Source organism: Paralichthys olivaceus, chromosome 23 (genome assembly GCF_024713975.1).
Source record: "Paralichthys olivaceus isolate ysfri-2021 chromosome 23, ASM2471397v2, whole genome shotgun sequence".
Taxonomy (NCBI): Eukaryota; Metazoa; Chordata; class Actinopteri; order Pleuronectiformes; family Paralichthyidae; genus Paralichthys; species Paralichthys olivaceus.
The window spans coordinates 16,811,029-16,834,912 of record NC_091115.1 but is presented as its reverse complement, the minus strand read 5'-3'; the positions used below and the strand labels follow the sequence as shown (position 1 = coordinate 16,834,912).

Genomic DNA, 23,884 nt, shown 5'->3' with positions numbered 1-23,884 from the left:
TTTAATTTCCTCATCTTTAGATTACTGTAATGTAACTGGTATCTACAGAAAACTATCCAGAGACTTTATATAGTTCAAACTGCAGCAGCCAGACTACTACCAAAAAAGATACATTACATATACGTTACATTTCTCTTAATGTCTCTACATTGGCAACCAATCCATTATAGGATTCTACAAACTTCATGGTCTATGTTGAGAAATGCTTTCCTCTTATCAATCTGCAGGTCCTCAGACAGGAACTTGCTCTACTCATGTCAGGCTATCAGACTAAAGGGGACAGAGCGGTTAGTGTTGGGGCACAACTTTGGAACACCCTGCCTGATCAAGACAGACTTACAAATCAATATCTACTGGGAACACAGTTCCATCTGAAGGCTTTTGAATATATTTTTACAACGCTGTGTTTTCCTTTTTATTGTTTTATTTCTGAGGCCATTTTTCTCTATCTTATTCCCTAACTTACGATGAATTTCCCTGCATCCTTTGTAATCTCTGGTTTTAAATCAACTTTATTATTTTTATTTTCAATCACAGAGCAGTAAAAGTAAAAGATTAATAAATGCCCCCTAGTAGGCTACTCTGAGTGAGAGGTGCCAGACTCACCTGTATTTGCCCCGACCTGTGAGCACCATCATGACCCGTTTCCAGTTGGTACAGGCCACCTTGGGAACATAGCAGTAGATGAGCTCATGGTCCTCATCCACCACAAGGTGTTTTAGGTCTCCAGGTGTCAGGACCCGCCTCTTACGGCTGGATGCACTGTAGATACGACAGGCATCCACCACCTGATCCCTCCTGGCCTGGTGGTGGACGGCTGCTCCTGACAACTCCATCTGGTCAGCGAGGAGCAGAGACAGGAGTTGGAGAGAGAAAGAGACATCACTGTAAAACTCAAATAAAAGGCATCTGCATCTGAAGATCTGTTTTTTAACAACGGCACACTGCTTGTCCATTTGTGTCCACCTCCTACAAGAGATAGCTGTTTAGAAGGTGTCAAAATGGATTTAATGTAACAAACAAAATCCTGCACATTCCATTCATTGTAACTGGCGGTGCATCTCTCACAGTATTAGAATGTATGAAAACTATCGGTTATTTTTATTTTGTTGAGATATGTAGCCACAATGATTATTTCGGTGCCAATAAAGCACTCTAGAGTGAATGAAACTGAACCAACATAGACGAGCAGACAGAAAGAGTGTTATTAAGTTCAGCCACTCTTTTTTAGAATACTTACCCTTTATCTTTTTCCTCTATCTGAGTCATTCCACAGACTATATAGAGATTAGTCCATGGGTATGGAGGAAAATAATGATATTGAAGGATATTACTGATATTGTTTGTTCAATATGTGCAAATTTAGTCAGCAATCAATCATCCGAAGCATATTTCATATTCACAGTGAGACTTGTGATGAAGTGGACCTTGGCAGAAAGGACGCGAGAGAGACAGGGGAGGAATGACAAGAGTCTAAGGCGGAGAGCAGCCTGGAGGCTTTGCATTTGAAGGGCAGGAATGTTTTCTAATGTTATTTTTCCTCTGGGTCTGAATCACCCTCCAGGGTAGTGTCACCGTTTCCTCGTGGAATCTAAATTGATTGTATTGTGGCCTGCAGCTTTACAGCTCTGTACTTCTCACAAGTGTAGCCTTTCAGTGCTGTACTGGTCGGGACTGAGCGGAACATGAAGTGCTCAAATAAAACAAGTGTGACATGCAAAGACAGTCTGTCTAAAGAGGTTCTTATGTAGTTCTCCTTTAAATCATTATCCAGCCATGTCTCCACGTGCACAATTGATCATGTGCATGGGAGAAAATCCATCTTTTACACCTTTTTATCTCATGACAACATACAAAGGCAGGTCTGTGATATGGTACGATCCCCATCTCTACAGTAAGTCCGTTTTCCAGCAGGAAAACACCAAAACTAAGTCGGTAAGTAACATGAAGTATACAAACAACAACTGAGATATTTCAAGATCATGTCTGTAAACGTCCTGTTTCAAAGTCTGTCACTTTTTTCCGGGAAGCAGGTCAGGTCAGTTCTGTCTCTCCATATTCATTTGAAAGGTTTTTTTCCATTTTGAATTCAATTTTACAATATTCTCAATGTTATTCAAGACAGAACCACTCTGATTAATTATTGAAAGATATTAGAATAATGTTAATGTTAGCAGCACATTTAGGTGATCTCAGCCTGAGCTGTGACATCAGTGTTCAGAGCATACTGACTGTCTTATCCATTTGCCACGCACAGTCTTCCCCATTCCCTGAGCCGAAATGTCCTTGGGCAAGATGCTGAACCCTAAATTGCCCCTGAAAGCTGTTCTGTTCTTATAGAAAAGGTGCTGCCCATAGATGCACTGCATGAATGTGTGAGTGGTCATCAATGATAGAAAAGTGCTATATAAATACAGATATTTTACCATTCATTAGTTTTTCAATCTTGTGTGAATATTTTTGAATAATCTTGTTCCCAAAAGGAAATGTGTGTGCACATATAAATATAATCTTTCTTCAAGAAGACGGCCTCACTTTGTACTCTCTCATTCGTCTTTCTTCGCGTGCTCTCCACTCCATGCTTATTCATGCTAAGGTGTATCAGTGACGGTTGAACAGCAGCTCTTTGTCGATGAAAACCTCTCCCTTTTACCGGCTCAGAGACATCAAGCTTCACACAGATCTTGCAGAAAGCATGCAGGACAAATTCTGTAATTAACATGGGAAAAGAAACAAGGGGGCAATCGTGTCATCTGCTCTGCCTCAGTTGTCTCCTCCTTATCTCTCCTCTTTCTTCTGGATTACCGTCTGCCATTTTATCTCCCCTTCAAGTAGCTCAGCTGCTCCTTTGTGCAATTTTGATGAAAGAGTGAGGATGAGAGGGAGAGAGAGGAGGCGGCGATGAGATATGTCGATACGGAGAGGAAGTCGTGATGGAGGTCGCCGACCTCTGGCCACGTCGAGCAGTTCCCGTGGGACGGCTGACACCATTGCTCTCCTATTTGCCTGTACATTACCCCCCACTCCCCTGTGGATATGAACTAGTGTCAGATCAAACAGAGCAAAACTCATAAAACCACATAAACCACGTAGTTAGTAGTTTCTCATAAAATGGCCAATTTAGTTTGATCTTCTCTGGTTGGTCGAGGTCTGAGTGAGGCCTCAAACCTTGAAGCCCAGCAGTTTTCCTTTGCTGTGCTATATGATGAATAACTTTGTAATAAAGATACCACATATTCATTTAGATGTGAGGTTGTGCGAGATTTTTCACGTGGCAACTGCATTCATTCTGGCTGGAAAACTTGTCCATTGAAACAGCAAAACAATTCAGAGGGAAGGAAAATCCTCATTCATACATTTAAACTTAATCTCACCATAAAAGTCATTATCAGCATCAGATATGCAAATAAATATTTCTACCATCTCAGATGTTCAGAGTTCGGGAACCATTGTTCATAATGATGCTTTTTTCCCGTCACTGCACATTTGTTGGGACAATGTGTAAGAAACTGATGACAGGGGAACATGGAGATTGTGCTTCCATATTTCAAGTCTGTATTATTCTCACTGAAAGTTGTTATGAGCTTGAAATATGAAGTGAGAATCAGCGCGGACTCTTTAGATACGACCGCTGTAATAAATAGCTTCCTCTTGATCTGCTGATGGTTGCAATGGAAGAAGCTAGGAAGGGATTTAAGGAGGAAGGATGGAATAAAGAGTGTTAATGAGGCTGAATTACTAACAGCACTGAGCCTTATGTTTACAACGCATCAGCATCCCTGTTACTGGCTCCTTTTGTGAGAGTTTATTATTTAAATCTATAAATGGAGCACATTGAAGTTGCTTTTTTTTAATCAAGATGACCACAAAATGACATCTTCCCCAAATCAGATGCTCTTGTTAGATTGTATTCGGTCTCTGTCAGACTAGGCCTAAAAATACCCTGCAGAGTTTTTGCTCTTGTAGTGCTGCACTTTTGTGAGCAGATATTGAATCTTGTGCAGGATGATGTGCGATGCAGAACACATTCGTGCCAATGGTTCCATTCTGCTTTACAGGTTGATTAGTTGCTTTTTAAGATGTATTTAAAACCAATGGTGAAGCTACTGCTCTGCACTGAAAGTAGGTAAACAAAAGTCTTGCTAAAAGTAGCAAGCTACTTTACAAGCTAGTCATGGAACATAATGTCACATGCCGAGGAGAGCCGCAGGCCCTGTCTCTGTCTACTGTCAAGGCAGCCAGCTTGGTTGACATGTTGAATCAGAAAATGATTCAATAGTGTCAGTTCTGAGCCCAGCTATAGCTGAATGGCTCTAGGGACACCATTGTCAGTCTGACTGTCAAATAGTAAGTCCAGCACTTTGGTCCAGACTGAAAAATATCTCAGAAACCAGGAGGATTGTCATAAAATACGATGCATAATCTTTCGAAATTGTAGCTCCAACGGTGATAAGCAATCTTACTGATATACATCTCTGCAGAATGAAATGATGGCTCTTTGAATTAGCATACATATATATGGAAACACATTTCTGCAGGTAATGTATTTCCCAGAAATTGTGAAATATGGTCTAAATAGTGCTGGAGAGAAAATGTGCTAATGCGTCATGATTTGTTGTCTATGAGTTCCGGGGAGAATTGGAACCCTTTGTTTTGAAGAAGCTTTGTGAAATATTTTCCTGTAAGGTTGAACCTGCCCTGCCTCTGCAAACCACAGTCTCACCACACATTGAATTCACATATGTGGACAAAACTGAAGGCAGACCGGTGGTATCATGTTCAAGAGGCCAAAACGCGTTTTGTGAGGCCCCTATGACCTTTCACTACCCAAATAAAATCAGTTAATGTGTGAGTCTAAATTAAATTTGAATCAAATTGAAGGCGATTCTCTAGATGAGTTCTTACCTGCGTTCTTCACAAGGCAAAAACGTTGAACTTTTGAAAATTTAAATCTTTTCAAAATTCATTCTTCAGCCAAACTTAAATATTTTGTACTAAATTTGAAAAGATTCCCTCACGGTATTCTTGAGATATCGTGCTCACAAGAATGCCTTCATATCACAGATCAGGACGGGACCCAAGTGCAGTACAAAAGACTTCTTTAATTATTCCAAATGACAAATGGCCACCCGTGGCTGCCGGCAGAAACACAGTCTATATTAGTCAGCAGTTTAAGCAGGTTAGCAGGTTAGCAGCAGACCAGAGGATGTGAGCTGGAGAGGTGAAGCTTATCTGGTGAGTCTTCATCAGCAGTTTAAGCAGGTTAGCAGGTTAGCAGCAGACCAGAGGATGTGAGCAGGAGAAGTGAAGCTTATCTGGTGAATCTTCTGGTTGAGCAGGAACAGGCCAAGTGCTGCAGGCAAACTCGTGGTCGGGGACAGAAGGCTGGTGGATTTACCGGGGCTGAGACGAGAGGCGATGTCGGAGGCAAGTCAGGTCGATACCAGGGAAGCAATCCGGGAGCAAGTGCTGGAGAGTCAGGCATGAGAACGAAGACAATCTGGCAAAGAGTGAGTGGAGTGAGGCTGCTTATATACTGGCTTGAGCAGGTGAAAGCTGTTAGACTGATGAGGGGTGTGGCTGAGCAGCAGAGCAGGGGAGGAGCAGAGCAGACTGTGACAGAACCCCCCCCTCAAGGGACGGCTCCTGACGTCCTACACAGGACCGCCTATCGGGTGGGAGGAGGGGGAAACAGGAACGGCGGGACTAAGACTCCCCAGAGTCGGACAACTCCATCTGCTCAGCAGGTGGTGCAACGGACCGTGAAGGCTGATCAGGGTGATGACGGTGGAAGTCAGTGATAAGGTCCGGGTCAAGAATGTGCCGCGCCGGAACCCACAACCTCTCCTCCGGACCATAGCCCTCCCAGTCCACCAGGTACTGGAGACCTCTACCACGGCGGCGGGACCGAATCAGGCGTCGGACAGTAAACGCTGGACCTCCATCAATGAAACGGGGAGGGAGAGGGGGAGGGACTGCTGGAGCCAACGGGCTCTCGTGGACCGGCTTGATCCTAGAGACATGGAAGGTCGGGTGAATCCGCATGGAGCGTGGGAGTTGGAGTCTCACTGCAACAGGATTAATTATACGCTGGATCGGGAATGGTCCAACAAATCGGGGAGCCAGCTTCCTGGACTCCACGCGCAGAGGAAGATCCTGGGTGGAGAGCCAAACTTTCTGGCCGACCTTGTAGTCCGGGGCTGTGGAACGCCGTCTGTTGGCAGCAGCAGAGTGACGCCTCCCCGAACGCAGAAGGGAAGACCGCGCCTGGACCCAGGTCCTGCGACATCGACGGATGAAGGCTTGGACTGAGGGGCAGGAGGCCTCCCTTTCCTGTGCCGGAAAGAGAGGGGGCTGGTACCCATATGCACATTGGAAGGGGGAAAAGCCGGTAGCAGAGCTGGTTAGCGAGTTGTGGGCGTACTCCACCCACAGGAGTTGCTGGGACCAAGCCGAAGGATTACGTGAAACCAGGCAGCGCAGAGCCGTCTCCATCTCTTGATTCATCCGTTCACTCTGTCCATTGGTCTGAGGATGGAACCCAGAGGAGAGACTGACTGTGGCCCCCATCAGGCTGCAGAACTCCCTCCAGAAAACCGAGATAAACTGGGGACCCCGGTCGGACACCACGTCGGCTGGGAGGCCATGCAGGCGGAACACATGTAGTAGCATCAACTGGGCAGTCTCTTTGGCTGACGGCAACTTGGGCAAGGGCACGAAATGTGCCATCTTACTGAACCGGTCAACTACAGTAAGGATGACCGTGTGGCCCTGGGAAGAAGGCAGGCCAGTGACAAAGTCCAACGAGATGTGGGACCAAGGACGATGTGGGACCGGGAGGGGCCGAAGGAGCCCTGCAGGTGCCTGATGGGAGGCCTTGTGCTGATTGCAGATGAGACAGGCCTTAATAAAGTCCCCTATGTCCTTAGTTAGTGTGGGCCACCAGAACCGCTGGAGGAGGAAGTCTCGTGTACGCTGGGACCCAGAATGACAGGTGAGCTTGCTGGAGTGGGCCCACTGCAGGACTTCCGACCTCAAGGGCTCCGGAACGTAGAGGCAGTTGGGAGGACAGGCACTAGGACTGGCCTGCCCCTCCGTAGCTGCTCTTATCCTCCCTTCAATGTCCCAGGTAAGAGTAGCCACCACACAGGGGGGTGGAAGAATGTTGACTGACTCCCTCGCCAAATCCTCTTCCTTTTGGAACTGGCGAGACAGGGCGTCTGGCTTAGTGTTGCGGGACCCTGGGCGATACGAGAGGGTGAAGCAGAACCGGGTGAAGAACAGAGACCAGCGTGCTTGGCGAGAATTCAGTCTTTTGGCTGTGCGTATATATTCTAAATTCTTATGATCAGTCCAGACTATAAATGGTACCATCGCGCCCTCCAGCCAATGTCTCCATTCCTCCAAAGCCAACTTTACCGCCAACAATTCTCTGTTGCCGATGTCATAGTTCCTTTCAGCTGGGGACAAACGGCGAGAGAAGAAGGCACAGGGATGCATCTTCTGGTCGGGCTCAGACCGTTGGGAGAGCACCGCCCCCACCCCCACATCAGAAGCGTCCACCTCCACCACGAACTGACGGCCGGGATCTGGCAGCTGGAGAATGGGCGCCGTGGTGAATCTGCACTTGAGGGTCTCAAAGGCGGCCTTGGCCGCTGGGTTCCAGCAGAACGGCACCTTGGAGCTGGTGAGAGCCGTGAGGGGAGCGGCCACAGCGCTGTAGTTTCGGATGAAGCGGCGGTAGAAGTTCGCAAAACCCAGAAAGCGTTGGAGCTGTTTACGGGAGTCAGGGATGGGCCAGGAGGTGACTGCAGAGACCTTCGCCGGGTCCATCTGGAGACTGCCTTTGGACACAACGTACCCCAGGAATGAGACTGTAGATACGTGGAACTCGCACTTCTCTGCCTTGACAAACAGGGAGTTCTCAAGAAGACGTTGTAGCACAGACTGAACATGGACAGTGTGTTCTTCTTGAGACTTGGAAAAAATCAAGATGTCATCTAGGTAGACGAACACAAACCGGTTGAGCATGTCTCGGAGGACATCGTTGACCAGAGCTTGGAAGATGGCAGGGGCGTTGGTGAGGCCGAAGGGCATTACGAGGTATTCGTAATGCCCCGAGGGGGTGTTGAATGCCGTCTTCCACTCGTCCCCCTCCCTGATGCGGACAAGGTGATAGGCGTTGCGAAGGTCGAGTTTGGTGAAGACAGTGGCCCCCTGAAGCAACTCGAAGGCAGATGAGATGAGTGGCAACGGGTAACGGTTCTTGATGGTGATATCATTAAGTCCTCGGTAGTCAATGCAGGGCCTTAAAGTCTTATCCTTCTTCTCCACAAAGAAAAAACCAGCCCCCGCCGGAGACGAAGACGGACGGATTATTCCTGCTGCCAGGGAGTCGTTGATGTAGACCTCCATTGCCTTCCTCTCAGGAGCCGACAGCGAGAACAGACGACCCTTGGGTGGAGATGTGCCAGGCTGGAGGTCAATGGAGCAGTCGTAAGGCCGGTGGGGGGGCAGGGACATTGCTTTAGAGTTACTGAACACCAGGCGGAGGTTGTGGTACTCAGGTGGCACCCTGGAGATATCGGGTGGTGGACTGGGCGGGGCTGACTGAGGTGGAGACGAGGCTTGTTTCAGGCAGGTCCGGTGACAAGATGTTCCCCACTCACGGATGACCCCCCGTTCCCAGTCGATGTTGGGGTTGTGTCGAAGAAGCCATGGAAACCCCAAAATGAGAGGCTGGTTAGGGGAGTTCAGGATGTGAAACTGGGCCAGCTCGTGATGGTTCCCTGACAACAGCATGGGTACCTGGGCGGTCTTGTGTGTGACAGTTCCCAGGACGTGGCCGTCGAGAGCTCTTGCAGAAACCGGGGCTGACAAAGGAACCCGCTCGAGCCCCAACTGCTGTACCAGCCCCTCGTCGATGATGCAGGCGTCTGCCCCAGAGTCTATTAAAACGGCCAGGGTCCGAGGACCATTGGAGAGAAGCAGGCGGGCGGAAAGTCGTGGCCTAAGAGGAGACTTCATCGTAGTAGGGCTCACCCGTACCTCCTTGATTACGGGTGAGCCTGATCTTTTGCTGGGCAGGTCAGTCTGTAATGTCCAGCTTTGCCGCAGTAAAAACAGAGGTTTCTCTGCCTGCGTCGTTCGCGTTCCTCTGGCGTGAGAGAAGCACGGCCCAGCTGCATTGGCTCAGGCTCCGCCGGTGGGCTCTCACAGGAGTGGCTGGCTCCCCCTCTGGTCTGGAAAATCGGCTGGCGCTGAGAGGGACCCTGGCGTCTCTCCCGACGACGCGCCTGAAACCGCAGGTCAATCTGGATTGCCAACCCGATGACCCCGTCCAAAGTCGGAGGAACTGGGTGGGAGACCAGTCCGTCCTTGATGTAGTCTGCCAGTCCGTGCAGGAAGGCGTCTACCAGAGCCTCAGAGTTCCACCTGCTTTGGCGGGCCTTGGTGCGGAAATCGATAGAATAATCCGCCACCGTGCGGTCTCCCTGCCGCATGCCCATGAGTCCTCGTGCAGTCTCTGATCTGGCGGCCACCAAGCCAAAAACCTTGCGCAGCTCCTCTGCAAACAACTGGAAAGAGGAGCAGGCTGGAGACTGACTCTCCCACTCAGCGGTTCCCCACAGGCGAGCTCTGCCTGTGAGATGGTTGATGGTGAACGCAACTTTTGCCTGTTCAGAGGCAAAAGTGCGAGGCTGGAGGGAGAACAGCAAGGAACAGTTTGTCAGGAAGGGGTTACAGGTCTCTGGGTCACCATCATAGCGCTCAGGGGTGCCCACCCGGGGCTCAGGAGAATCATGGGGAGGTGGTGGAGGAGCCGGTGCCAGTGGTGGAGCTTCGGGGGCGGGTGGAGAAGAATTCATGAGCAGCGCCGTTATCCGTTGCACCTGTGCAGTTAAAGTAGCTAGCGCCTGTGCATTAGTCTCTGCTGCCTGTCTGGCTTCCATGGTGGCAGAAGACATCATGGCCTCATGCTGCTGGAGGACGCCCTCAATACTTCCGAGGCGGCTCAGTGGAGAGGGATTGAGTGCTGGGTCCATTCTTGGCCAGATTGTACTATCACAGATCAGGACGGGACCCAAGTGCAGTACAAAAGACTTCTTTAATTATTCCAAATGACAAATGGCCACCCGTGGCGGCCGGCAGAAACACAGTCTATATTAGTCAGCAGTTTAAGCAGGTTAGCAGGTTAGCAGCAGACCAGAGGATGTGAGCTGGAGAGGTGAAGCTTATCTGGTGAGTCTTCATCAGCAGTTTAAGCAGGTTAGCAGGTTAGCAGCAGACCAGAGGATGTGAGCAGGAGAAGTGAAGCTTATCTGGTGAATCTTCTGGTTGAGCAGGAACAGGCCAAGTGCTGCAGGCAAACTCGTGGTCGGGGACAGAAGGCTGGTGGATTTACCGGGGCTGAGACGAGAGGCGATGTCGGAGGCAAGTCAGGTCGATACCAGGGAAGCAATCCGGGAGCAAGTGCTGGAGAGTCAGGCATGAGAACGAAGACAATCTGGCAAAGAGTGAGTGGAGTGAGGCTGCTTATATACTGGCTTGAGCAGGTGAAAGCTGTTAGACTGATGAGGGGTGTGGCTGAGCAGCAGAGCAGGGGAGGAGCAGAGCAGACTGTGACACTTCATCATGGAGACATAAATACTGGTTCCCTCTATTAATTGTAATCGTGCAGTCCTGTTTCATTGCTGATTCTTAACTTTTAATCCATTGTCTCTGGAAAACTTACATGAGCTGCAATAGAAATGAAAACACGATCTAAGTGACTAGATTGAAGTGCTACAGCAGAATCTATACTCATTTCAGTTTGATGTTGTTAATGTTGGAAGGATGCTTTTTTCACTTTGTCTCCTAAAACCTAAATTTGTGTGCAGGCCTCGTCTTCACATTGTGCATCGACTTCTCTCTAATCAAGTGAGCTGTGAAGTCTAAGATCTCAACAAAGATGAATCGGACTCATCAAAGCACCTCACTTTCTCACGCACACACACACACACAGTGAGCACTGAATGCAGTCTCTCTGACCCTCTGCTTACAGACTGGCATTCATAGAGGAGGCAGATATAAAGCTGCCAGTGTACCAGTGTAGCAAACACACAAACATGGACACGTACACACGCGCACACTCACACCTTGCTTTACCTGAGTCTCTGGGAAAGGCAACAAGGCTCAGCTTTCTGTAAAATCTTGACAATGCTCACAGTCTATGAGGTGGAATCATCCTTTCCACTGAGGCCAGCATCACATCAACTTTCCATAATGTAATTTAGAGAAGTGGGGGCAGCAGAGCTGGAACAGGCCTTCCAGCTTCGAACCTTCTACTGCGACATGGAAAAGACCAGAGGAAACATTTCTTTATCTGTACATATCCCTGCAGGAATCAATTGATTGAGGCAGGATAAATATATTAGGTTTTACTAAGTTATAACATGTTAGTAACTCTCATTGAGAGCTGGTGCAATAGATCACTTAAATTTAAACATGCAGCCAGGTTTTTATATGTCTGCTGCTAAAATAACTGCTGTGCTGTTTTTATATTTTAATTTCTACCTCATACATACACATTTTTTATTATAATGTTTTTTATTTTATTTTATGTATATACTGCACCTTTTCCTACTGCTAATGTTTGTATTTATATTATGCACCTGGAGGATTGCTGCTAAATGTCTGCCATGACAATAAAAGGATTACATTCTCAGCACAACCAAAACATTTAGAAAAGCAGTGAAGTGAATCTACTAATTTGAGATTTTTGGGATGTTACATAAGACACTGCAGGGAGGCAGTGAACAGACACTGTGTGTATGCCAAGGCCCTCGACTTCCCCGCTGGACCTGACGAGGCCTGATGAAATTCCATCCTTCCTTTGCTCTACCCAATCAACCCTAGGCCTATTTGTAAACCATACCACCGTCACAAAGATGACTTTACTCTTCATTATCCCAGTGTTGCCATGTACAGATAAGAGGAAGAAGCAGCCTTATTTTAGAAACCCTGTCACTGTGGATTCTGCACCTTTCCAAAGGAAACTTAAGTGCACACAACACACCGCCTGCAAGAGCGGCATGGTTGCACTGTGGAACGGCTTGCTTGTCATTTCGGCGCCCGTGTTAACAGATTAGAGTGCCTACACTGCCAGCATAAGCTGCACAGTTCAGCAGCAGTTCGGCTGCACTGCTCTTCCAGAGAATTGAGGTCTCACCTATCTTCTCCACATACCGTGCACATTTCACAGGAAAATAGACAGTGAAATGATCTTTCACCACAGTTTTCCTTGTTTATCTCACATGTGGCTTCTTCTGGGGTTTATTTTTCCCCAGTTAAAAGTTTTTTTAGTAGTTTCTCCTTCCTGGAGGGTTAATGACAGAGGATTTCACATTTTGTTGAAGCCCATATGGGCTACACAAATAAAATTTGATTGATGATTGATTGAATACGCCACAAAGATAAATATCTTTCCTTTCACCTTTTCAAAGTAAAATCACTCCAGCGTTTCTGTTGACTCAATACATTTTTTAAACAAGGTATTGATTGTTACCGTAGGAAACGAAGATGCAGGGATTCACCCCCGTAGAGTCCTGGCATTAAGTTGAGTATATAACATAACTTTTATACCAGGAAATACAGAAGTTATACCAGAAACCTCACGAGGGAGCTAGGCTTTTTCCCGTTTTAGTAGTTTTTCCTTCCTCTTGTTGAGGGTTAAAGGCAGAGAATGTCACACCTTGTTAAAGCCCTATGAGACAAACTGTGATTTGAGAATATGGGCTATACAACTAAAATTTGATCGAGTTTGATTTATTGATGGGATAGGTAGTCCCTCCAGCAAGTTCTGGGTCTGCGCAGTAAACCTCCAATGAAGGTTCCTTACTAGATGTCCAAACCATCTCAACAGTCCCCTTTCGACAAGGAGGAGCATCAGTTACTACTCTGAGCTCTCTCCTCACCCTATCTCTAAGGATGAACCCAGCCACTCAATGAAGAAAACTTATTATGCATGCTTGGTTGTGGTTGGAACCTAGATTGACAAGTAAATAGAAAGCTTTGCCATGCGGTACCCCTTTTTTACCCCAATGGTCTGGTACAATGCCTGGATAACTGCCGACACAGCACCAGTCCATCTTGCATCCTCCCCTCACTAGTGAACAAGACCTCAAGATACTTAAACTCAGCTGCAGACTGCCCCAGGGCACACAAGAGGTCACAGCCTGATGAACCACATCACCCGCAAAAAGCATTCTGAGGTTCCAAAGCCTAATGCTCTACTCGCCACCTTAAAATGGTGTCAGCAGAACTGTCAGCACCTTCAGTTTCAATTTTGTGTTATCACCATGTGGTGATGTAATTACAACTAGGACCAACTTTCTAAATGAACCCTGTCAATGACATTTGATGTTATTAATAACACCTTCTCAATGGATGGCTTTATACCAACTGTCCAGTTGTAACAACTGCCTGTAGAATAATTTTGAATATAATCACTCTTACAGTCCTACACTCACAAAATGCACCATAATCTAAATTATCCAAACACTGAATGATTTGAACACAGGTCCAACAACCACATGCCATATAATCCCACGAACCACACAAAAATCAAAATACAGAAAAAATCGAGGTCAGTGAGCTCTACTGGAGTCACTTCAGGTTAACGACACCTGAGTAAGTTTGTCTCTCCCTGACCCAAAGTCATTAATTATTAAACTAACCAGAGGTCAGAGACATGCTGACTTGCCAGGGAAATTAAATCCACGTGAGACTGCTTCAACGAACCAGGATAAACAGTCCCCTGCTTACTCAATATGTTTGATCAGTGCTGTGAACAGCACAGAGGAAGAAGATACTGCCTCACTAATGCAGTTGTACACTGCATATCAGCCAGATATTTACTGTTGCTAGACAGTATGTATACCACGTGTGTGTGTTTGTGTCAGTAAATCTCATAGAGAAGAGTGGGCGTATAATTATAGCACCACAGAGAGGATAATAACAGACTAGTCTTGACTTTCCCTCAGAGGCCCTAAAGTTTCCCTCAACCCCTCATGAGTACTTGAGTGTTTATTATCCTTTTTCTGTGCATGGTGTGTTTCAGCCTGAGGGAACCCAATCTAGAGAGGCAGAGGAGATAAGAGAATGAGAAGAAAAATGTTTAAAAGAACATTTTCACTTATCATAAAGTCTCCTACTCTTCTTTAGTAAGTGAATTTAACATTCTCAAAACTGATAAAATGTTATTTAACTCTTAAACTTTCAGTTTGGATAACTCACATATTTCGGGTGAGGGACAACACACTGAATTAGTTATAGCATGTTACATTCTCAATCAGGCTGAAACAATAACTTGGCTGCCAGCACCACGAGAGTGGACAGAAGTAAGGGCAGTAAATTTGGGATTATTTGAACAGATAATTCAGGAAAAACATTTTTCAAGAACCTTTTTTCAGTGAGAACTGGTCAAAAAAACTCAATGAGCTCAATGATCTTCTGATGAGATGGAGATGAGGAGCAAATACTTTGAACCAAGTTTTTGTGTAAAGTAATTGAAGAACACAGGCTGGTTTGAAATAAGTCTCCTTTGATGATAGTGACACTAGATCTTGTGTATCCAGGTTCAGTCTCTTCTCTCAGCACAGTTTATCTTGTAAGAGCGCTCATCTCCTCTAAATCCCTCTGTCTCTCTCCTCTCACCTCCAGTCTTCAGACCTGTCCACAGATACACAGAGACGAAAAGTGTTCCGCCTCCTCCTCTAAGTCCCTTTGTCTTCAAACCCCAAATGACTCATCCACACACACACACACACACACATACACACACACACATCTTAAACCCATACACAGATTGTATGGCTGTGCTCTGGTCTGATGGTTTTATAGCAGAGGCAGCTGCTTTATCTTCTTTGCTGTGGGTGAAAGGTGCGACGCCTCTTTCAAGTCCATGCCAGTCTCTCTTTCTGTGTTCCATGGATAATCTGGCCCCAGGTGCCCGCAGAGAGGGCGGGAGAGGAAGCGTGAGAAAACCCCATGCACTCGCTCTAATCTGAAGGGAGCAGCTGGTGAAAAAAATCCAGACAGGTATTATCTAACGGCACAGACACATGCAGACACTTCCGTCAGTGAATGCCTTCATAAATGAAAGGCCTAATTGACCCCTCTACATCAGTTCTGTTTTGAAGTACTGTATTCTGTCCAATCGGGGCTGAGGAAATATTGATTTTCCCTAAATTTTCTTATGTCAACATTTCAACCTTTTTCTGGATGAAGGCAGTTCTCATCATCCGACCTGAGCCTCAAGTCAGAGTCTCCTAATTTTCTCCTTTTGAGCTCTTATAAACCTGAGGATGGTGGTGACTGACTTTTTAGTTCACAGGGACATGTGGAGGTGGCTGGAGAGATGGGTGTGGGGACTATTTTGTTCAGCATCCTGTCAAGATAAACTAAACCCAGTGAGGAAGTGAAAAGAACATTACATTGTGACTGGGAAGCATTTTTCCAGCTTCTTTAACCAAACAACAATACAGGTTGTTTGCCATTGCCACAATAAACCTCTATTGTAAATAGCTGTATTTATATAGCTGTTTTCTAGTCTTGATGAGCACTCAAAGCTCTTTAGAGTACAGTTTTCCATTCTCCCATTCACACACACATTCATACAGTGCATCTATTAGCAGGACTGTTTTTTTCAGCATGCAGATGGGGGAGACTCATGCACAACCGCGCTTTGTTTGTGGTAGAAGCCGAGAAAAGCCCAACTTTTGAAATGGCAGCACAGGAGCCATCCAATCAAATCACATTAATGCAAATATAGTTTCTGTCTGACATCAATCATTAAAATGAGCCTGGAAAGAGGAGGCAGCTGCAGTAGCTGAACCTGACATGTGTTCCTCTGGTTATTCCCAGCATTCTTCCCTTTAGAATAGCATTGACAGCTAGCATGAAATGTGGCAATGTTTTGTCTTGGGCAGGACATCGTGATGGGTTATGGTAATGCCGCCTTCACCAAGAATCAAGCAGGCACAACGACAAATGCTAAAGAAACATGTGTCTGTGCACAGGATAGTTCCTGGACCTGGAGCCTCCTGCAGGCCAACATGTTCATTGCTTTCAAAAACCTGTCAAAGTGGCAGCTGAAGAAGAAAGGCATTTATCATCTGCAGATGAAGTAGTCCAGTTGCCATAGCAATGAAAGAAAAGATACAAACACTCAGTCCAGATTAACTAATGTATATGTGCACTGTTTTTAATGTGAGGCAAGAATTAGCCTGGATGCTGTTTTATTGCTCAGGAAAGAATGCATGGAATGTTACTTTTTTAAAGGAGCACACCTGAACATTTAAAACACATATGTAGAACAACAGCGCAGTACACAAACACATATTTCCATTACAAAGACGGCATCAGTCTCATATTAGCCCTGAGTCATTCCTCCCTGTAATAAAGCAGCCGTGGGACTCCCCAGACTCAGCTCTCATGTCTGAATCAGCATCTAACTGTGAGCCAGGCTCTGGCTGGGTAATCATGGTGTCTACATACCTCTCTGAGGCCGTCTGTGATTACTGGTAGGAAGAAAAACACACTTCCACCAGGAAAGATTATCGCCATTTTAAGTTTTCCTTTCCTCGATTTAGATGATAATCGGACCCTTTCTGTGGCCACATCAAATTATTCCCTTTAGAGCTTAATTGCATTTGGTAAATCAAATCATTCAGATTTGAATTCAGATCAGAGTTAGCCCTGGGGACTGCACAGTTTAATTTCACAGTCATGTAGTGATAACACATGAGATGGTAAAAATAGCAGAGATCAGGCCCGGATTCAGAACCTCGAGGCCCCAGTCACATCGTTTTGGAAGACAGCACGCTGGTTGGTTTACTGCTCTCCATGAAAATGGAGGAGGGCCAGGGTTTATAAACTTTATTCCTACTTTTTGTGGTTTGTCTGAATACATTTTTTTAATCTGAAAAAAATGAATGCATGCATGCTTGTCACACACACACACACGGGACAGCTCTCTCTTGACCACTGACCCAATGCACCCACTAAAGTTTACTCTAGCTTAAGCGACACCCTCCTGAGCACACAGAAATATATCAATGGGACTTCACATGAGTTTGGAAATGAATGTGGAAAATGTGCCTACAGCGAATCTATGTAGACCTGTTCTACTCTTGGCTGCACAGAAAAAAACAGCTAAAGCCTTATGGATGCTTCTAAAAGTGCCACGGTGATAAATGGTCACCAGAGAAAAAGAGATCAGCGGAGAACAAATGTGAGGAATAGGGGAAGCCGGCGCGAGACAGTGAAGGACAGCCGAGGTAAAGTGGGGGGAATAAAGGACAGCTGAAGGTGTGAGGACAGAGACAGGCCAGGGTTTGTTGCTGAGGAAAGAGGCAGACGGACAATAAGTTACAGATAGTGAGGAGGACACTGATGACAAAACAAAGAGGAGCAGAAAGTCTCCATCCATCACTGTGATAGCATCACCTCCAGCAGTGTCCTCCTGTCTGCACCGCACCACTGACAGACTGTTGAAAGGCTTGTCTGTCAGTTTCTGCAAAAACACTGTACAGTCTTTCTTTCCTCTGTGTTCCACAATATCCAATGATGGGGAAAAGTGGATTAACATGAATTATTCATGAACTATAAATTGTACAAAATCGTACATTTAAACCATTGGTTTCAGTTCAGTTGCTTGAGACTCCGACAGCACATTGAACATTAGGTCGCTTTGCTTTTTGTCCAAATTACATTATCATTGCAAAGAGGGAGTGTTCTGGAAATTCCCCTTGGTGATACATTCAAGGACACTTGGAGCTCTATAACAAAGACCTTCATTTGTTTAAACAGAAAAGCTGCAGTTTAATGTGGAAGGGAGTATTTAAGTATTTAAGTCAGATAATGGTACCTTTCTCTTCCAAATATCTATTGAGACACTCTGTGCAGCGCTTTGCTCTGTTCTGGCAGTCAACAGCAAAGAAAGCATTTATGTATAAAGCTCCTTCTTACTGGAATAATTTACCAGCAAATATTGGATCTATATCGTCTTTCCCCTAGTTCAAAAATGCCCTCTCTTCTTATTGTAGAACTAGCTGTACATGTCAATAAGTATGACAATGTTCTACAATCTATCAATGACAATACTGACATAACTGATCTTTTTAAAAATGTTTGACTAAGTATTACATATCTTGTTGTTTGCTTTGGTACTTTGCATTGTGTTTGTTAGAAATATCTTGTCTAATTGAACTTGTATCTTGTTGAGGACCCCCTTGTAAACGACATGATACACCTCATTATCGATAAAGTAATGTTCATGTTCTAATCGTTATCCTGCCGTTCGTTCAATAGTCAGCAGATCATCAACACTAAAGAACACAGCGACTGAATAAAGTGAATTATTCCCTTAAAATAATATGTAATGATAAACTTTATGTGTGAGTATTAACATTGAGTTAGTTATATGTGTGTAAGCCGATTTGGTGCAGGTCCTTTCAGAATAACATTATTGAGTGCTGGGATCTATTATGACATGACGTTCGTCCTTGTTCCCTGCACCACTGTAATATTTCCAGTCCAGTCCAACCACTCTATGGTCTTTCTGCACCCATGTCCGGCATAGCTGTGAAATTATGTGTTAATAGTTTGATCATCAATGTGGTTTATTGGTCTCAATTGCCAGTAGGTGTGTTTTGTAAATGTGAATAGTTGTTTGTCTGTCTGCCCTGAAATACGAAGGCAAAATGTCTGCATTGTATCCACCTCCTGTTCAAAGTAAGCTGGAATTGGCTCAGCCCCTCCAGAGACTCTCTAACCAAAATTTACATTCAAATACTCTTTCAGGCGGATTTTTGCCCCTTTCATTCTGATGCACCAGTGGATCGTCCATCCATTAACCACACTCTTTTATGCATCTGGTGTTGATGGATAAATAATGTCGTAATTAATACAGATATTATGTGCAATTAAGTTTTATGATGCATGTCTGGTATGAATTTTAACAACAACATGCACAGCAAAGTAATTATACAGCAACACGTATTGCCTGAGTTTGTAAGTACTTACTGGACTACTTCTGTGTCAGCTTTAATCATCATCAAACAAATGTTCATCTACATAATTGATAGAAACGTTAGATGTTGATGTCCTTGAACCTTGACAGAATCAATTTGTTTTCCTTATGTCTTATGTACTTGTACTTTATAGTTATTGGAAAATGAATTAGGCCCTGTTTAATCACATTTTTTTAATTCTAATTTCAGTATAACAGAACACTATGATCAGAATTTAAACATTTTAGCAATAATTTTGAATAAATTAAAGTAAAATTATGAATAAAACGAATGTATATGAGATGTACTACAGTGACAGATGCTAAAATCTAACACAGAAAAGAAACTTATATGACTCATACATACTTCTTAAGTAGTAACAGCTGTACACATCTGTTACAGGAGTCGCATTTTGCTCCAGGGTGAATGTCTGCACACTTCCAGCTGTTTCCTACTGTAGACTCTTTTGATGTCACACTGGGAAATACTTTCAAATGTGAAGGTGGTGACTCTGCTGCAGAGGATCCATCATAACTCTAACTGAGCTACTACCAACAGCCAGCAGCAGAAATTAAGAAAAGGAACCAGTGAAGAGCAGAGACATAGAATACTAAACAAACTTCTAAAGCGTCTGTCTGAGATGTCATCAGACAAAGATGAACTGGAGGTGGTTTATTGGCATCATGATCACAAACAATTAGAGACTAAGGACATTGTCAAAGCAGTGTCTCTTCTTCACAACCAGATGAATGACACCAAGTAAGCTTTCCCACCTGCAGTGGACACCTTTCAAATTACTGTAAAAAACAGACTGAGACATGGCAGATCGCAATGACTCACGAACAGAACCAGGAAAGGTGCATGAAAGTCTGCCTCAGTTGGGAACCTTCATCTCAAAAGCTCTTCTATACGTGCTTTGTATTCTACACAAGAACAGAATCCTAGTTATTCTAATGTCATCATTGTTTTAATGAAGAGCCTATTTCAATTCAGATTCTTACATGTATGTTTGAGGCTGTAACCCAGACAGGTGGATGTTTGCTCATATTTGTCTGGAGATAAAAGCATTTCAATATTTGGCAACTCCGGTAATAGTGTTCTGTTCCTTTAACGAGTCCCAGTAATAACAAATACCAATCTCGAGATCATTACAGCTGGAAGCATGCAGCTAAACTGGGAGAACAAATTCCTAATGATGAAAACACTGCTGATGTGTGAGTTTGCTGCACGACCAGCGGCTCTCAAAGGACCACATTTTTGACAGAGGCAATGTGATGTAGTTTTGTAGTGAGTGTGCACGCAGTTAAGAAGCTGAAATCTCAATTAGAAGGAGATTTTTGTGAAGCTGCTGGAACTGGGCAAAGTAAAACTGTGCATTACCATTGTGGGCTCCATTCTGCACGAACGAAAGTCTGCTTTAACTTTGAATATGCTGCTGAGTTTACAAAAGGAACTATATACTTGTTAATCCTCGGATGTGGAACGAGCTGATGTGCCTAGCGATCTACATCACTGAGGATTTTCCCATTCCGAGGAAACATGCACTGAAGTTTCAGCTGTTTGGGAAAACCGACTGTTGTGAGGAGCTCTGTTCAGCTCTGATGAAAAGACTTTGCTGACTCACGGCTGACTGCTACGAACCTGGAACAACTAGCTGACAGTGAGATTACCATCAGAAGCTTCACCAAAGAGAAGCAGTTTCAGGTTTCATGGTTCTTAAAGAGGACAAATGACTTTAAGAAGTAATTTAGCCAGTTTATAATAAAATGAATACATTGCTAGTGGTCGAATTGACCAATAATCTTGTGAATATAATCGTCCTATTTGTTATACTGCAGTTTTAGTAAGTAGTATAAACAGAGGGTGTCCTGCTTGCTAAGCATTACATTACATTTTTACATTACCACCACCATCTCCCTGCTGTCTCTCTGATCAGTGAAGAAGAAAAGTCAGTGAAAATGAAACCCATATTATCCTGTAATTTAATGCAGGCAATCTTTAAGTTACAGCAGGTGTCACCTTCTCAGACGGCAGTCATCTGATGTAGCACGAAATTGTGAAATGTTAAATGAAGTGAAGTTTCACACACACTGGTAGGACAATGATAGTCTTACTCCTCTGTAAGACTAGAATAAGATGAGATAAGACAAAACCTTATTGATCTCACCCCTGGGAAATTCCCTTGTTACAGCAGCAGACAGGTCAGAACGAGGTAGACAAGAGAATAAAAATATAAAAGAAGTCAACAATATTAATAAAAAAAAGCACTACCACTGATGGCTAAAACTTTATTCTACCATCCGTCTTCAAGATCGATTAGTTCTTAGACCTCAGAGAAAAACTCTCTTTCTGTTATCTGCTTTCATTCCTTGACACCAGATAGATCATGCTTGTGCACCGAAGTAAGGATAGTTGGTGTAAAAGTGATTTACTCTGATTTTTGTCACTTGCTGGGTATTGAAGCACATGTTCTGGTTGGTAGAGACGCAGCAAATACCCTTGTTTAGGAATAAGAAAGCTAAAAATCTACTTAATTTGCAAACAGGCAGTACATAGGAAGGCAAAACAATTAAATGCTAATAATACTGATGGCTAATTCAGCCTGGCTCAGAGGACCTTGTCAGGTCGTTCCTCTGAGAGCTGGGTGAGGAGGGCAGCACAAATCGGAACAGATGAGGGTCGACAGAGAGAGATACATAGAAAAAAGCAGTGATGTGTGAATGTTAGCCTCCTTACCTGCGTTGGGTTGTAGAGCTCCTGCAAGGCATTGCGGGACCCTTTCCTACAGCAGCTGTCCACCATGAAGGGGTTCCTCCGCATGACTGCAAAACAATGAGAAGACACATTCAAACCAACCCGATCATGAAAAACGAGGACAACGAGTTCAGGGCTGCAAGGTAGATTTACTCAGAAACAGTGGGTTTGAAAAAAACCACCTGTGTGCAGACCTGAAACCTAGCTCCGGGTGTGTCAATCAACCTGGAGCCCCATAGGACATCACACAGGGCTCGAAATCTGAATGGATCTTTTCAGCACACATTTTTCAAAAAGGTGGAGCAAGCAAAAGAGAGAGTGTGTTTTCTCGTTTTTGGGAAGTTTGTAGAGATGTCGGGTGGGGGCACATATTTACTTTTAAAAACCATGAGCAAGTGTATTTTTCAAAATATGGCCCCTTTAAGAAGGATCCCTTAAGACCTCACTCAGTCAGGACTCCAACGCCCAGGAATACTGACTTCTGATTTCCTTAAGAAGTTAGGAAAGCTAACTTGCTAAACAGAGACGACTATGGCCAGAAGTGGTCAAAGCAAGATAAAGGCACCACTAAAAACCCCTTCATTTCCCACAATTCACTTGTATTAGGTTCGATCCCAATCTTCCCCATCTCTTTGGGCAAGATACTGAACCCTGAATTGCCCCTCCAAGGAAAAAAGTGCTGCACATACAGTAGATGCACTTTATGAATGTGTGTGTGAATGGGTGAATGGCAATTAACTGTACTGTAAAGCGCATTGATTGGTCATCAAGACTACAATTTATTCCAGTGGCCAGCTGGAAAATAAAAATCCCACTTGAAATCTCGAACTACAAATCAATTATTATACTTAATTGATATATTATTGATATATTATTATTATAATTATTATACTTAATAAAACGCATCCCAGGCTATTGTGTAAAGTCTGCTGGTCAAGGACGCCAGGCAAAGGCTACATGCATAGTCAAACATACACATGCTCACTTAGATGCATGTGTGTGTCTGTTATGTGCTGATTTTATGCTTATGTTTATGTTTGCTTTCATTTTCCAAGCCTCCTTGGTGGTTTGACAAATCTGAATGCTTGATGCTGTGTGAAGTTGAAATGTGGGCGCCGTCCATTCGAAACAGGTTTCGTGATGAGAGGCAATGAGTCTGTTTGTTTTCATCTTTTTACTTTTGCAAAACCTTCGGAATGTTTATTTGTTGCGTGCTAAAATGTAGTCTTACAGTTAAACAAATAGAAAAGACACAGGAGTATTCATTAAAAGTAGCAGACAACAACAAACATTAGACACTACTGGAAATACCAGACCAAGTAGTTTGTAGCAGCAAAACTAAAAGGAGGTTGTTATTTCTTCTTTAAAACATGATATAGCCTCACTTTAAGGGGTGATTTGGGATTTACATATTGTGGTGATATATGGATGACCACTAGTCCAAACATAGAAGCAATGATTTTAATTTGGCTTCTGCCTTAGTCTTTATTCTAAGGAGCTATAACATAGCTGCACCGTTGACCTCTATTTGTCACACAGCCCACTTCATGAGGAGATTTGTTGTGTTTCTCTAATGACATGCAAGAAAGATCTATTATTGCAGGACTCACTTCCCAGGGAAATTTTCCTCCCCGTGTTTTGTCTTGGATGAACACCTCGTCAAGGATGCCACTTTGGGAACCATCACTTTAAACTGATGCAAGTAGGAAGCAGAAAGCTTAAGGCATAAATTATTAGAGCAGCGACTATATGCCAAGGGCGAAGTCACAGTTCAGCGTTTGTTTGGCTGGCTCTCAGCTCTTTACACAACTCAATACAGAGCAGTAGCTGCTGGCAGAGGCTCAGTCGGAGCAGCCAGCGCAACACTCCGCCCCCGCCAACACACTCTCTCCAATGACTCTGGATGGAAAAGTGCTGAAGGACGGCACAGGATCGTCAGGAAAGAAAATGAACCACTAAGACGGCAGCCAAGGGTTTAATGTGCAGTTGTTCCACACGTCATCTGCCTCGTGTTCCCAGATGAACATGTGTTATAGAATATACGCAGTTATGACTTTGAAGGCATTTAATAAAAT

At 44.4% G+C, this 23,884-nt stretch overlaps 1 protein-coding gene across 2 annotated transcripts in view; it reads right to left on the bottom strand.

Annotated features, from left to right (window-relative positions):
* chst11 (carbohydrate (chondroitin 4) sulfotransferase 11) overlaps nt 1-23,884 on the bottom strand; it is a 75,003-nt gene that overhangs the window by 7,080 nt on the left and 44,039 nt on the right. For both annotated transcript variants that reach the window (XM_020100030.2, XM_020100031.2), the window contains exons 2-3: nt 21,792-21,877; nt 607-836 (exon numbers count right to left, since the gene is read on the bottom strand). In XM_020100030.2, the coding sequence (XP_019955589.1) occupies nt 607-836; nt 21,792-21,877 (316 nt within the window). The remainder of the gene's footprint in view (nt 1-606; nt 837-21,791; nt 21,878-23,884) is intronic.